The sequence below is a fragment of the Otolemur garnettii genome, unplaced genomic scaffold (genome assembly GCF_000181295.1).
Source record: "Otolemur garnettii isolate 467f Iridium unplaced genomic scaffold, OtoGar3 scaffold00012, whole genome shotgun sequence".
Taxonomy (NCBI): Eukaryota; Metazoa; Chordata; class Mammalia; order Primates; family Galagidae; genus Otolemur; species Otolemur garnettii.
The window spans coordinates 18,990,254-19,003,946 of record NW_003852407.1 but is presented as its reverse complement, the minus strand read 5'-3'; the positions used below and the strand labels follow the sequence as shown (position 1 = coordinate 19,003,946).

Below are 13,693 nucleotides of genomic sequence, written 5' to 3'. Positions count from 1 at the left end.
GAAGGAAGGAAGGAGAGAGGGGAGAAGGGAGGGAGAGAGGGAAGGAGTGAGGCAGAGAGGGAAGGAGGAAAGGAGGGAGAGGGGGAAGGAGTGAGGCAGAGAGGGAAAGAGGGAGGCAGAGAGGGAAGGAAGGAGGCAGAGAAGGAGGGAGGGAGGGAAGAAAGAGAAGATATCCACGTTGTATACGCCATTGTTGTTGTTATTATTATCCCTGTTACATACAATTGAAATTAATCACACCTGGCCATGATGCGCTTGTAAAAATCTCTTCTGAATTTCTACTCTCAGTGTCTCCCTTCCTCTTAACAGGCCAAAAGATGACACCAAAATAAATGAGAAAACTAACAGTGGAGTATTTCAATAAAGCTTTCTGTTGTTATTTATTTTCTATCAGGTAATTCGAACCTTCTAGAGCAAATGCTTTCTCTCTCTCTTTCTCTCTCTCCACAACCAATTAAATTGTTTTTAACTTGTGTCTCAGGGTTGATTGATTTTGTGGGTCAGTGGTTCAAAAGTAAAAATGGATCCTGCATTATTTTAAATGGTAGTAACCTGAAACAGACTAGTACTAAAGATGCAGGAACATAAGCTACTGAGGACCAGGGATGACCATGGAAGGAATGGATGTCAGCTCTTTTACTTCAACTATTGTTGCTAAAGGATCAGAGCACCAATCCAAAATGACTGTTCTGGAATAACATAAAATCTGCACAGACAGATGTCCTGGGGTTACACAAGTGTCCTTTCTTAGGGATTTCAGTAACTTTTTTGAATAAATAACAGACTCTGTTATAACCAAGGCTTTCTCCAAATGCTACAAGTGATTCTGTAAGTGTTACCTACCAGGTAACAGATATGTTTAAAAATAGAAAAGTAAACACATATCCTTTTTCTGTTACCTTTAGATATTTGTACCTGGTTCCCTACTTGAAGACAGACAAATTTTCATTTCTAACATCCTGAAGTGTGGTTTTGAGAAACCTGTCATCTAACCAAAAAGTATCTGGCCAAGAAAATTTTTCTCTTCTCAGTGGGGATTAAAAACAACAAAACATAACTTACTTTAAATCTCTACAGATACATAAATAAACACTCCTCACAATTACATTCCCCTGGACACTACAACCTGGCCTGATCACCATAACTTACTATATATATTAAATACGAACTGGAATAACAAATATCTTTATAATTATAAGGAATTCATAACTGCATTTTAAATTCAATAACTTGGTATTTATTAAACAATCATTAAGTCATCAGGGCCCACGTGGTATTCAAATACTTCAAAGGAGGTTAACAATTAGTAGAATCAATTGAAGTGACTTGCCTTGTAACTATAAAGTAATACTTCTACAGAACTGGAAGGGAGCTTGGGAACCTTTCTCCTTCTTTTACCACTGTCTAATACTTCTGCATGGCATAAAAGGAAACTCGCTGTCTAGGATTAAGACACTATGGTTTCAAGTCAAGCTTGGGGCTATTCTAAGAAGATGACAACAGTACCAAATTAGCAGTTGTAGTTTTGCAACAGTATTTAAACCAAGAGGCTTGTTTTGTTTAGAAGTAAAATTACTGGTGCCCAGAGAGAAGGTGATGGGTAAATGGTTAGCCGACTATTTTTGACTAATTTCTAACATTCATGGCATTTTAGATTATATATTCAGAAGCAGTGTTAATAGCATGATGAGATCAGTGATTACCAATTCAATGACATAGCAACACATAATATTTGTAAAAGGGGCATCCTAATTTCAGAATGAAAGAACTATCAAGAAAGTGAAAAATCTAAAAATGAGTTGTAATTTCCAGGAATACTTTATTTAAAATACCGGTAAGTAATGAACCTAAAAATTATTATTTTACAAATGATGATCCACTAGACTCTATTTTTCCTACCATAAATATTAAGACCTACCATCTTAGTCCCACTTACATATTTAAAAATATAACGTCTCCCTCAAATGAAACAAAAGTGAGATTCTACTTCAGACTTGCAGAGCTCACAAATAACTTTAATAATATGGATATTCTAGACATTATAATTTTTAATATTGAGATTTGCCATTCACTTATTTTATTATTGTCAAGTGCCACTGACATGCAGGCATTGTGGGGAGCTAGGAAACAGTAAAAATAATTTTAGATATCCTTAAGCTGAAATTCAAGTAAACATTCTTGAAAAATTGGTAGCAGAGTAGAGGTGGGGCAGAGAGGTACGGGAAACTCACCATGTGGAAATGTCTTCTAAAAGAATTACTCCATGAAATTTAAAATAGTTTAGCAGATATCTTGTATTTTAACAAAATAATACATAAGCCAGAAATAAAAGTTATTTTTCACATTGCATATAACAGCTGATGTTCTTGAAATTCATAATCCTATTGAAAGAGGAGAGAGTTTACGAGTCTTCCTAGAACAGCAGCTCAGTAAGTAAAAAGACAGATACCTCAGGAATCTCAAACAAAAATAAACGAGCTTACAAGCTGGTTTACAAGAACTTGCCATTTCAATAAGGAGGCCCATGAGCAAAAGAGACCAAAATGCTCCCTTTTGGGACTGTGATGTGGTAGGTCACAACAAACGAGCTTCCCTTGTCCAAATCAAGGGAGCATCTTAAGATTGGTACTGAGAAGGCAGATACTGATTTCATTTCCTTTGGATATATACCCATCCAGTCATGGGGTAGCTGGATCTTATGGTAGTTCTATTTTTAATCTTTGGAGGAAATTCCATCCTGTTTTGCATAATGGCTTTTCTAACTTAAATTTACATCCACAGCAACAGCACGTAAGGGTTTCCTTTCCCCAGACCCTTGCCAAGACTTATCCTTGTCATTGTGTGATCCTGTCTTTCTCACATCTTTTGTCTCTTCACCATCCTGAGGAGCTATCTCACCGTGGTTTTGATCTCCATTTTCCTGATGAATAGTTTTGCTGAGCATTTTTTTCTGCATACCTGTTTGCCATTGGTCTATCTTTTGTTGAGACATGTCTATTAATGTCTTTTGCCCATTTTTAGTCCGATTTTTTACTGATACGGAGTTGAGTTCTTAACTCCTTGTAAAATGTATAATTTGCAAATATTTTCTCCCACTGCATAGGTTGTCTCGTCACTCTGTTGACCGTTTCCTTTGCTGTGCAGAAGCTTTTCAGTTTGATATAGTCTCAGGTCTGTTTTTGCTTTCGTTGCCTGTGCTTTTGAGGTCTTCTCAAAAAAATCCTGGCCTAGGCCAACCAATGTCATGAAGTATTTCTCCTACGCTTTCTTCTAGTAGTTTCATAGGTTCTGGTCTTAACTTTATAGCTTTAATCCATTTTGAGTTAATTTTTGCATATGGTGATACACAGGGGTCCAGTAATCCTACTACTAAGTGTATAACATCCAAAAGAAATGAAATCAGTATGTCAGAGATATTCACACGCCCACGGTTACTGCAGCAGTACTAATAATAGTCAAGACTCAACCGAAGTGTCTAACAACAGATATGTAGGTTAAGAAAACACCATATTCATAGTAGTATATACACAGAATATATATGGTGAATATTATTCAGCTATATATAAGAATGAAATCCTGTCACATGGATGAAGCTGGAGGATAGGCCAGACACAAAAAACAAATACTCCATGTTGTCATTCATATGCAGAATTTAAAAAAGCAGATCTCACAGAAGTAAAGAGTGACTAACTGGGGAGGATGGCTGCCAGGGGGTGCTGGGGAGAGAATGGTCAATGTCTTCCTTACAATCAGAAGGAATAAGTTCTGGTGTGCTATCTGCAGCAGGGCAACTAGAGCCAACAACAGGGTATTGGACATCTCAAAACAGGTAGGAGATAGGATTTTATATGTTCCTACCACAAAAAAAGAAAAACCTGTAAGGTGACGAATATGCGCATGAGCATGATTTGAACATTATACAATGTATCCATGTTTGTCGCTTTGTATCCCATAAATATGTACATTACTGTGTCTATTAAATATTTTTTAAAGTTATGTTTTTCAAGTACAATATGTAATATTTGCCTTATATTCAAGATACTTGCTTTCCCTAAGAATTGCTTCCTACTTTCAAAACTGCCTCTTAACTTGAAAAACAAGGCCCCTGAAAGAGCTATGTCTAAATTGTGACCTGTGGGTCTAAATGTTTGCTACAACATCCTCTCCTGTTTTTGCCCATAATTTTCAGGCATGGCCAAGAGTCAGAGTAGGTGAAAGCTGGAGGAAAGTAAAAACATACAGCGCCTCAATTAATCTTAAAGAGTCTTTCTCATTATTCACTTTGTGGATAAGTAAGTGCGTCTTTCTTGCTAACAGTGACATAAGCTCTAGGTTCTAAAAAATGAACATCAATCAGTAAAAGTAATGATGAGCACGTGCTTAAAAAAAAAAAAGAAAGATTCACAGGCCAGGCGCCGTGGCTTATGCCTATAATCCCAGCACTCTTGGAGGCCAAGGCGGGCAGATCGCCTGAGCTCATGAGTTTGAGACCAGCTCTGAGCTAGAGTGAGACTCCATCTCTAAAAACAGCCAGGTGTTGTGGCAGGCACCTGTAGTCCCAGCTACTCGGGAGGCTGAGGCAAAAGAATTGCTTGAGCCCAAGAGTTTGAGGTTGCTGTGAGCTAGGACGCCACAGCACTCTACCAAGGGTGAAAAAGTGAGACTCCGGTCTCAAAAAAAAAAACAAACAAACCAACAATTCATAGGCCTAAATGTTTTGGCACGATTTGATCAGACTCACATGTGATTCTAGATTAAAAACTCCTTTCCTAACTTCTGGCTCTGCTCCCTCCCAAGCCCCACCTTAGATTAGTCCATCTGTAACACACTCTCTCTAATAAAATCTTATACCACCTTTTTATAACCTGCAAATTCCTAGATCAATAACCCAGGATACTCAAAAGGAAACAGGCTAAATGTCATCCACAACATTTCTCTCAGTTTCTTTAGTTGTACATGGATAATAAAATCTGCTGCAGCTTACACGACATCATATGCTTCGAAGCCTCCCCCTCAACCAGTCTGTATCTCCACTATACCAATCTTACATGCATGCACTGTTTTGCAATACATACATACTCCACATACATTCTTACACTGAATTCTCACAGTAAATAGAGACACAAGAATGTAACCTCCACGAAGACAGAGGTTTCTGTCTGATTTGTTCAGTGCTTAACACCTGTACCAGCACATGTCATACACTAGGGACTTTATAAATACTAGTTGACCAAATAAATTAATGACCTATGGGGTACAGGGCAAGTATAATGTCCATTTTTGCTGCAAGAGAAAACTACAAATCAACGGGGATGAGAGACCTGACCAAGAGCACGTGGTAGACAACTGAGTACCTGTCAATGAAACACAGGTCCCTTGGCTCCAAATGTAGCATCCTATAGACTACCATTTCTCCCACCCTGGCCACGTGTAAACCCTCTTACAATACAGGGGAAATGAGGCCACAAGATAAGCACAGCACATCTTCCTGGAGCAAGAATTATATTACGTTACTTTAGAAGAAATAAACAAAAGGAAAGAAATCAGAAAGAGAGAGAGCGGGGGAGGGAGGGGAGAGAAAGAAAGAAAGGAAGAAAGAAACAGAGAGAAAGGGAATATAAAATAATGTCAATCACAGAATAGATCTGAGAACTCACATCAATTCCAAAGATAAAACATGGATCTAGAAAGACCTCTGGTATTGCAAACAGCCACCTGGAACGTAAGTGCCCCTGCTTTTACTCCTTCACCTCCAGATCTATAAATGCTAAAGCTGTAGAAGCAGCTGAACACAAAGCATGGACTAAAGTTGCCACAGCCTCGCAAACCTGGCTTGGAATCTGATCTGATGCCTTCATAGCACCAGGACAGAGAGTCTGCTGCCACTCTTCCTTCCCACCTAACAGTCTCCGTTCCCTACCACCTTCTTTCTCTCTCAATGTTAGCTCTTGCAGCCTTAGTCTTCCTTTTCCCTTCAGCAAACAGGGCGATTAACTCATCCTTTTATGGACTAGATCAGCATTCTTTGAACTGGGGCACATGTTCAAAGTGAAGCCAACATTTCCCAAGAGGTTCATCAGGACAGCTGTAAGGGAATCAGTTTCCAGATCCCCAACTTCCAAATGTACTCCTGTCTAAAAATTGAATCTGCCTGGGTCAGTGACTGTGATGGGTGTCCATCCTGTGATGGTGATGACCATCACCCTGACAGTGATGAAAGTGATAGATGGAAGTTCCCTCCCCTTCACAAAGGCCCCTTCACACACTTTACAAAAGCAATGTCTTCTCATTACCTTCCCCAAGTCTTTTAAGATGCATTCCCCCAGGGTACAAAGGAATGAACAGAAATGGTGCTGGCTTGTTAATGGGGTAAAAGTCCCAGTAACAATGCAAATGATACTGGGAATCGAATGTAGAATTTACTAGAGCTTTTTAAATGATGCAATAATCTAAAATATCAATACTTACAGTATGCTGAAAAAGTACATCCTTTCCAACTATTTAAATTCAGGACAAAAAATGTTAGCCAATAACTGAAAAATGTGCTTGGAGTATGCAGGTTCACAGAATCTTTTTGGAACTACGGGAGCAAAAAAATTGGAAGAACAATGCTCTAGACCAGGGGTCCTCAAACTTTTTAAACAAGGGGCCAGTTCACTGTCCCTTAGACTGTAGAAGGGCTGGACCGCGGGCCCCGGGACAAGTCGGCTGCTAAGCAGGACAGGCAGGGGTGGCAAAAACACCAGTGGCTGGATAAATGTCCCAGGCGGGCTGCATGTGGTCCACGGGCTATAGTTTGAGGACGCCTGCTCTAGACCAAGTCTTCAGAGTCTTTCCAAGACGAAATAAGAAGGAGAGAGAAAAACAGTTTCCCACAGAACCCCAATTTTGAATGAGAATGGTTGGAGGTGGAACAGCAATTAGTATTCTCTCTGTCCTCTTATTGATCCTAAGCATATTAGTTGAACCTGGTTCTACAGCCAACAATTTACAAGACTGATGATCAATCAGTTTAAATAACTGATCTTAAATGTATTGCTAACTGGGTTAGACTTTGGCTGATAGGACACATCTCATCCAATCTCCTGAGGAATATTGCTAGAGCACGTCTCCTTGGGTTGCCCAGAAAGGCTCATGGGGCAATACTCATAAAGATTCACTAATTTTGTATTTATCTTATCATATAAAGACATATTTCGCCACTGGGGATTTCACCACACTGCTATTGACTGTATCTATTTAATTGGCATTTCAAGAGTGACATGTACAATACAATGAATTGGAGAGCCATTCACATATTGTATACTTAGTATTTTAACCCAATACTGAAGCATCATCTCAACAGACACATCTACATGCCCTAAGCCCTAAAACTCCATGTTTTTCCTTCTTTCTCCAATTCTGTAACCTGTCCTCTTTCACCCTGCCCCTTTCCTCTTTTCAGCCACTCTCCTGGAAGGAACAAGCCATTTGTGTATGATGGAGGGGAAGAGGCCAGCACTTTATTCCCCGTCTACGCCATTCTAAAAACACTGCCTTCCTGGTCCTCCAGCTCTCAGAGACAGTGGAGCTATTTAGAGTAGACCTCAGAACTACTTCAACCCCTCTCCCCTCCCACATGAGGAGGTGACTGAGTTTCAGATAAGAGGTCAGTCTTTAGAGTCAGAAAGTCGGCTGGAAATCCCACCCCACCATTTGCTAAGTCTGAGTTTTCAGGCAAGCCACTAAATTTCTCTGAATCTCAGGTTCCCAAAGTCCTTAAAATGAGTTTGCTGGGGATTTGAAACAATTCATATCAAGTACCTAGAAACATACCAGCACAGAGTAGCCTTTTGATAACCAACTGTTACGAAATGTTTAATGTTCTTTAATGATTGCTTAAAATTAGGCAGTAGTTTTCTTTTGGCATAATGTCAACCAGTGGCATGTTTTTTGATGTCTTTCTAGTTTCTTTTAAAACAAGTGATTTGGAAAATGACTACCTTTCATGTCTAAGTACAGAGTAGGCATGTGCATGCAGAAAGTGTACCTGTAGTACTAAAACTGGGGAAAAGACATGCACAGGATAGGGGCTGCAGACAACTTGAGATTTCACCTACAGCATTCATAAATGTGTCAGTATGTCCCTAACTCTGAACACTGCTGTGAATATGTTTTAAAATAATCACAGACTCTGACTCTTTAACGTCTATCCTGATTAAATTGCTAAGGTAACACTTTCCTCTCAACAAATTAGCAAAAAAATTTAGAAATACTTATTAAGAGTGTGGACACAGTGGAACTCCCACAATGGTAGTGCAAATGAGTATAACCTTTAGCTTCTAAAGCAATTTGATAAGGTGCATCAAAGATTTAAAAAGGATTGATTTGCTTGTTCAGCAATGCAGGAATATATTCCAACCAAAACAAACTGATCTATCACAACTTATAACAGCAAAAAGTTAAAGCAACTTAATGTCCACAATAGAGGATAGAATTATATGGTAGGGCCATCCCATGGAATATTATGTAGCTATTAAAAACCATATGAACAAAAAATATATATATTTAAATAAGAGGGGCTTGTTAACTGAAAGTGGTATTTGGCTATGAATCCAAATTTATATGTGTCACTATGATTCTCCAGCAGCAATAATAAGAGAAATTTACAGTAGAGAACTGGAATTACATGTAGTGACCAAAATCCATTCCATAGTTTGAAAGGACACAGTGTTAAGACTTACTACCCACGTCCTTGTTCTAAAAAGAAGTGTGGGATGAGTACACTGCTGATTCAGATCCTTTTTATGAATGGCAGGGATAGAAAAGTGGGTAATGAAAGTTATGTCTGAAACTGATATTCAGCCTGTTTATTCAGTTTAATGAAGATTTTGAGTGACTTGGATACCACATGCACCAGTGCTCTCTGCCTAGGTAACAAGTGATGGCAGTATGTGCAGAGATCAGAGGCCAAAAAAGGGGAGGACTCCCAACTTTCCAATATACACATTTTTGGAGCAGGAAATGAAACACAAAGAATACAAACACGCAAGCTCAGGTCTGCGGCTGCATATGTAAAGCACAAAACCTCCTCCCACCCCCACTCAAAGCAGAAATGCCTCAGTACACCACCTGTCCTCCCTCTCCTGCATTCAACAGTTATTCTCATCTGCACTTCATGACTAGTTTTAAAACTCCTGGTTTATTTCCAATGCCAACCGCTACTAACAAGCAAACAAGAAAATCCAGCGGGTCGAGATTATTTTCCAGCTTTCTTGAACTTTCCCGTGTTTATTTTTCACATCAGTGCTTCAAAGTTCTAATCTAACCCCACAGATAAGAAACCAAATAAAAAAAATTCTTTGGGCATTTATACGTCTCATGTTACACACTCTTTCACCCCAGAAAACAAGGAGTAACCCAAGGGCCTGTGAGGTGAAATGACATCTCTCTGCTCAGTGCTCTTCTGACTTGGTCTGTGTGGTCACAGCTCTGTCTGCCTGTCTGCCAGCCTGGGCCAGGGTGCTTCCAACAGCCCCAAGGCAGGGCTTCGTTCTGAAAACAGTCCAAAATCACAAGAAGGCAAAGTCCACTGAAGTTATGGTAAAAACAAGAGAAGACCAAATACACTTAAATTACCACCTTACAAGTCACAGCTCCCAAACTGAAAGCTGTCTTCTTAGTTGACGGTGGGCACTTCTAGCTGTTGCCAGATGTCACACTGCAGAACGGTGGGGGATGTTTGGTTGGTTTCTGGTGGTCAATTTTAGGAAACACACGCTTCTTAGTTAGGAGCTGAGGTTCCAAACGAATATGTGTTGGCGACTTAATTTTTTTTCCAGGCTAGAAATGTGCTAAGCTAATAATTAACCTTAAGCATACCATCACTTCTGCTAAAAACATTTTCTACACGCAGCCCTAAATTACTTTCAGTTGGGTTAAACAAAACAGACAAGCTGTAATAAAAGGTCTCTGAGAAATGTGATCCCTTTCACTGGTCACCCAGGAGCTTTCCCTCTTAAATCTGCGGCAGGGAGGAGGGGGAGTGGAGAAAAAAGGGGGGGGAGGGAGGTTAGGGAGACAGGCACCCCAAATAAGATGCCATCCGGTCCACAATTATTTTCGTAGAAAGTTGCCTAAGATAACTAAGTCTTCAGGGTTTCTCGGGTTGAGTAATTCTTGCAGGCTGGGGATGGGGGGATCGCTCGCGTCCAAGATGACTATCTGCAGAGGTTTTCCTTATGTTGATTTTTTAAGGCGTCCTTTTTAATTATACTGCAAGGGCTCTGATTTCCACCTCTCTGGCTGCTGCTGGGGGGGAGATGAGAGCAACGCACCAGGGCTGCGGCAGCCGCTGGAGCCAACTCCGGCGCTCAGGGGCGGGCAGCCCACTCCCCACCGGTCCCACCCTCCCGGGCACACGCGAGCACACCCGCGCCGAGACAGCGGTCCGCGCCCGCCTGCCCCGCGCCCCGGCCGGGACTCACCGTTGTCCAGCCGCGCGATCTGGGGCAGCCGGTAAGTGCTGACCAGCAGGTCGAGCGGCACGGCCACCGAGCTCCACTTCACATCCTTGAGGCTGCAGCCCAGCGAGGGCGCCGGGTCCATCTCCCCCGCCGCCGCCGGCACCACCCGCGCCTTGGCGGCCGCCGCTGCTCGCGCTCGCGGTCCGGGGCGCGCGGGAGGCGCCGGGCAGCTGCGGCCGGGGGGCGCGACGGCTGAGGCAGCCCGAAAGGAGGGGGCCGGCACCCGGCTCAGTGGCCGCTGCGGGGCATGGCTGGGGGGTCCCGCGTGCCCTCAAGCCCGGAGAGGACTCGGAGCAGCCCCGCGGCTGCGGGCGGCGGCGGCGGCCCGAGTGGCTGCGGCGGCTCCCGCTCCGCCTCCTCCTCTGGCCCCGGGTCTGCAGCTGCGGCGGCCGTCCGCTCGCCTCCTCCTCCCCTTACCCCTCCTTCCCTCCGCCTCGAGCGTGTGAGGAGGAGCCGCGGGTCTGAGAAGCGCCATAGCAGCGCTCCCAGCACTGACTAATCAACAAGGTGCGAGCAACGCCTGCGCAGCTCGGGGAGACGCCGCCTCCGCCTCCGCCTCCGCCCCCCGGCGCCGCCCCCTCGGGCCCGCGCTCCGCCTCCCCCCCCCGCCGCTCCCGCCCGCCTGCCAGGCTGGCTCCGCTCGGCGTCTGCTCCCAGGCCCGGCCCGGCCGGCGACCGCGCTCGGCGCGCTCCGCAAGCTTTACCTCTTGCTCCCCCGTCCGACCGCTCCGAGCCTTGCAGCTTAGCCAGCGCCCCGGCGCGCCTCGGCTCCTGCCCTGCCCGGAGCCCTTCCCGGATCCCTTCCCGGAGCCCGAGGATCTTTCCCTGAGTGGTCGTGTCGGGCGCTGTCGCTTCCCACTCCCAGGCAATGGAGTGGCTGGTAAGGGTCACTGAAGAGATCTTTGCGGCGCTCCCCTCTTGCTGCCCAGTTGCCAGACTTTAAGGAGATAGGCCAGGAGGGTGCCACGGCTCTTCGAGGCTGGGGAAGGCAAGCGTGGAGCGCTCCTTGGTGTTTGCCCCTAACCTAAAAACTCCAGGGACAAAGCTGGAAGTTACTCCCGACAGTTTAAGCTGCACCTTCTAGGCAGGTGAAAAAGGCCAAAGCACTTAGAAGCAGAAAGGTGGTAGATGATCGGTGCCCACGTAAAGGTAGGTGACCATTCTACTGAGTGCCTTCATCGTGTGAAAAAGTTGCTGCAGATGGCAGGAGTCGAGGCCACCAATAGCCATAAATGCTCACAAGAAAAGGGAAAACTGGATGGATTACTGGGAGCCTGGGGGGGGGGGTCACCAATTTTCAACGCACTCCCCCCACAACCCTCTCCCACCCCACCCTACCGCTGCTCAGTTTTCTTCTAATCTTAAGGGTTGGGATAATTTCCATTTTCTGGATATGTGAACCAAGACATTACCTGGCAAAACTGTGCAACCCATAGACGGCCGCGCTGGGATTCAGACCTACAGTTGGGTTTGCACGGTAACGCCTTGGTTTCTCCGAATATTTAGCGCGGCCTGCTCACTGTGGACGGAGCTCAGAATATGATGGTGGATGTCAGAGTCCTGTTTCTTGAGGCACATCCTAACTTGTATACCAGTCCTCTTTAGTTTTACATTATGTTAAATGGGCCGAGGTGAGTAGTTGCAGAGGTGAACGGGTTTCATACCAACTCTGTTTTTCCAATACATATTCAATGTTTAGCTCAAGGTAAGGCAGACCATACCTGCTTGGCCCACCCCAAAGGACTGGGGAAGCATCTCCTGCCTTTTTTAGTGGGTGGCTTAAAGGGTCTGTGCCAATGAATGATCCACGCCATTAGCATTTGGAGAAAAACACAGATTCTTCTACACCCACACCCACCTTCCTGGTTCTCTCGCGTTGAAGCATTATCAGTAATTTTCGCAAAATTCATCTGCTGAATGTTTTGACCTTTGTGTCATTCATATTAATTGTTTTTAAAAAGTCTTGACTAAAATGGAAAGTATTTTAGGGGCGGTGCCTGTGGCTCAATGGAGTAGGGCGCCAGCCCCATATGCCAGAAGTGGTAGGCTCAAACCCAGCCCCCACCAAAAACTACACACAAAAAAAGTATTTTAGTATACTTTTTACTCGGAATCAGAGAGCCATAAAGTCTCAGATTTGCTCAAACACAGAAGAATGTTTCAAAATAATAAAGAGCTATGTGAGAACTAAATCTTTTTTAATAATTAATCATTTCTGGAAATAAAGCTCAGATTCCAAAAATGGCACAGGAAACATCTACTATTGGACAGGGTCAGAGGTCTTTCAATCAGTAAGTAGACCCTAAGTCCTTAAATGGTAGATTGATTTTTTTTTTAAAAACATAACTTTGTGCTACTACAATATCCTCTTTAAAAGCTTGAGGGAATATAAGAAGTAGTTTCCTCTCACCAAAGGACTGGTGACTTATGACCGAAAGACCAGATAAAAAGTAAAAAGATTAATGTAATCAACTTTTAAAAAAAATCAATAAAAGACATTAGATCTCCTCTTACTGCTGACTGTGCAGAAGTTTCAGTTCAATCTTGAGTATTAAGGAAAAGAAACTTTAATGAGTTGCAAATTCTTAGTTAAGTTTTATCTCCCAGAGGAACTCTTACAAAAAGACTTTGTTTGTAAAATGGAAAGCATTAACAGTAAAAAAAATCAGCCAAGAGAGTAATCTTACAGTCTGACTGGACTGCACTTCCAAATATGTTTGTTGGGCGGATGCAAAACATGTATATACAAAGGTATAAACTAGGTGTGGGTTTTGCAATTTATGAAAAAGGAAGATCCAAGGAAAGTTACCTCTAGGGCAAATTTTGATGCATTGGTCCACCGTCCACTGTTCCTACGGAGTACCTTTATAAACTGAGATTTGTGGGAGGCAGCATATTATAGTGATCAAAAATATCAGCTCCAGAGCCAGATGGCTTGGTTTTGATTAGTGACTCTGCTCCTGTTTAGGACCTTAGGAAACTTGCTGTTTCCTCCTTTGAAAAATGAGGATAGTAATCGTACTGATCTCATAGGGTTGACAGGAGAATTTAATCATTTAATATATGTCAAGCATTTAGAATAGTGCCTGATGCATAGAAAGCGCTATAGAATTATTTGCTATTATTATTATTTTTAAACAGATTCTTACTTTGTCCCCTAAGAGTACGATGGCATCTTAGGTCACAGC

At 43.0% G+C, this 13,693-nt stretch overlaps 1 protein-coding gene across 2 annotated transcripts in view; it reads right to left on the bottom strand.

Moving 5' to 3' along the window:
* Positions 1 to 10,943, bottom strand: part of GAREM1 (GRB2 associated regulator of MAPK1 subtype 1) — a 204,866-nt gene extending 193,923 nt beyond the window's left edge. For both annotated transcript variants that reach the window (XM_012802012.2, XM_023510173.1), the window contains exon 1: positions 10,467 to 10,943. In XM_012802012.2, coding sequence (XP_012657466.1) covers positions 10,467 to 10,587 — 121 coding nt within the window. In that variant the 5' untranslated portion in view covers positions 10,588 to 10,943. The remainder of the gene's footprint in view (positions 1 to 10,466) is intronic.
* Between the last annotated feature and the right edge of the window lie 2,750 nt (positions 10,944 to 13,693).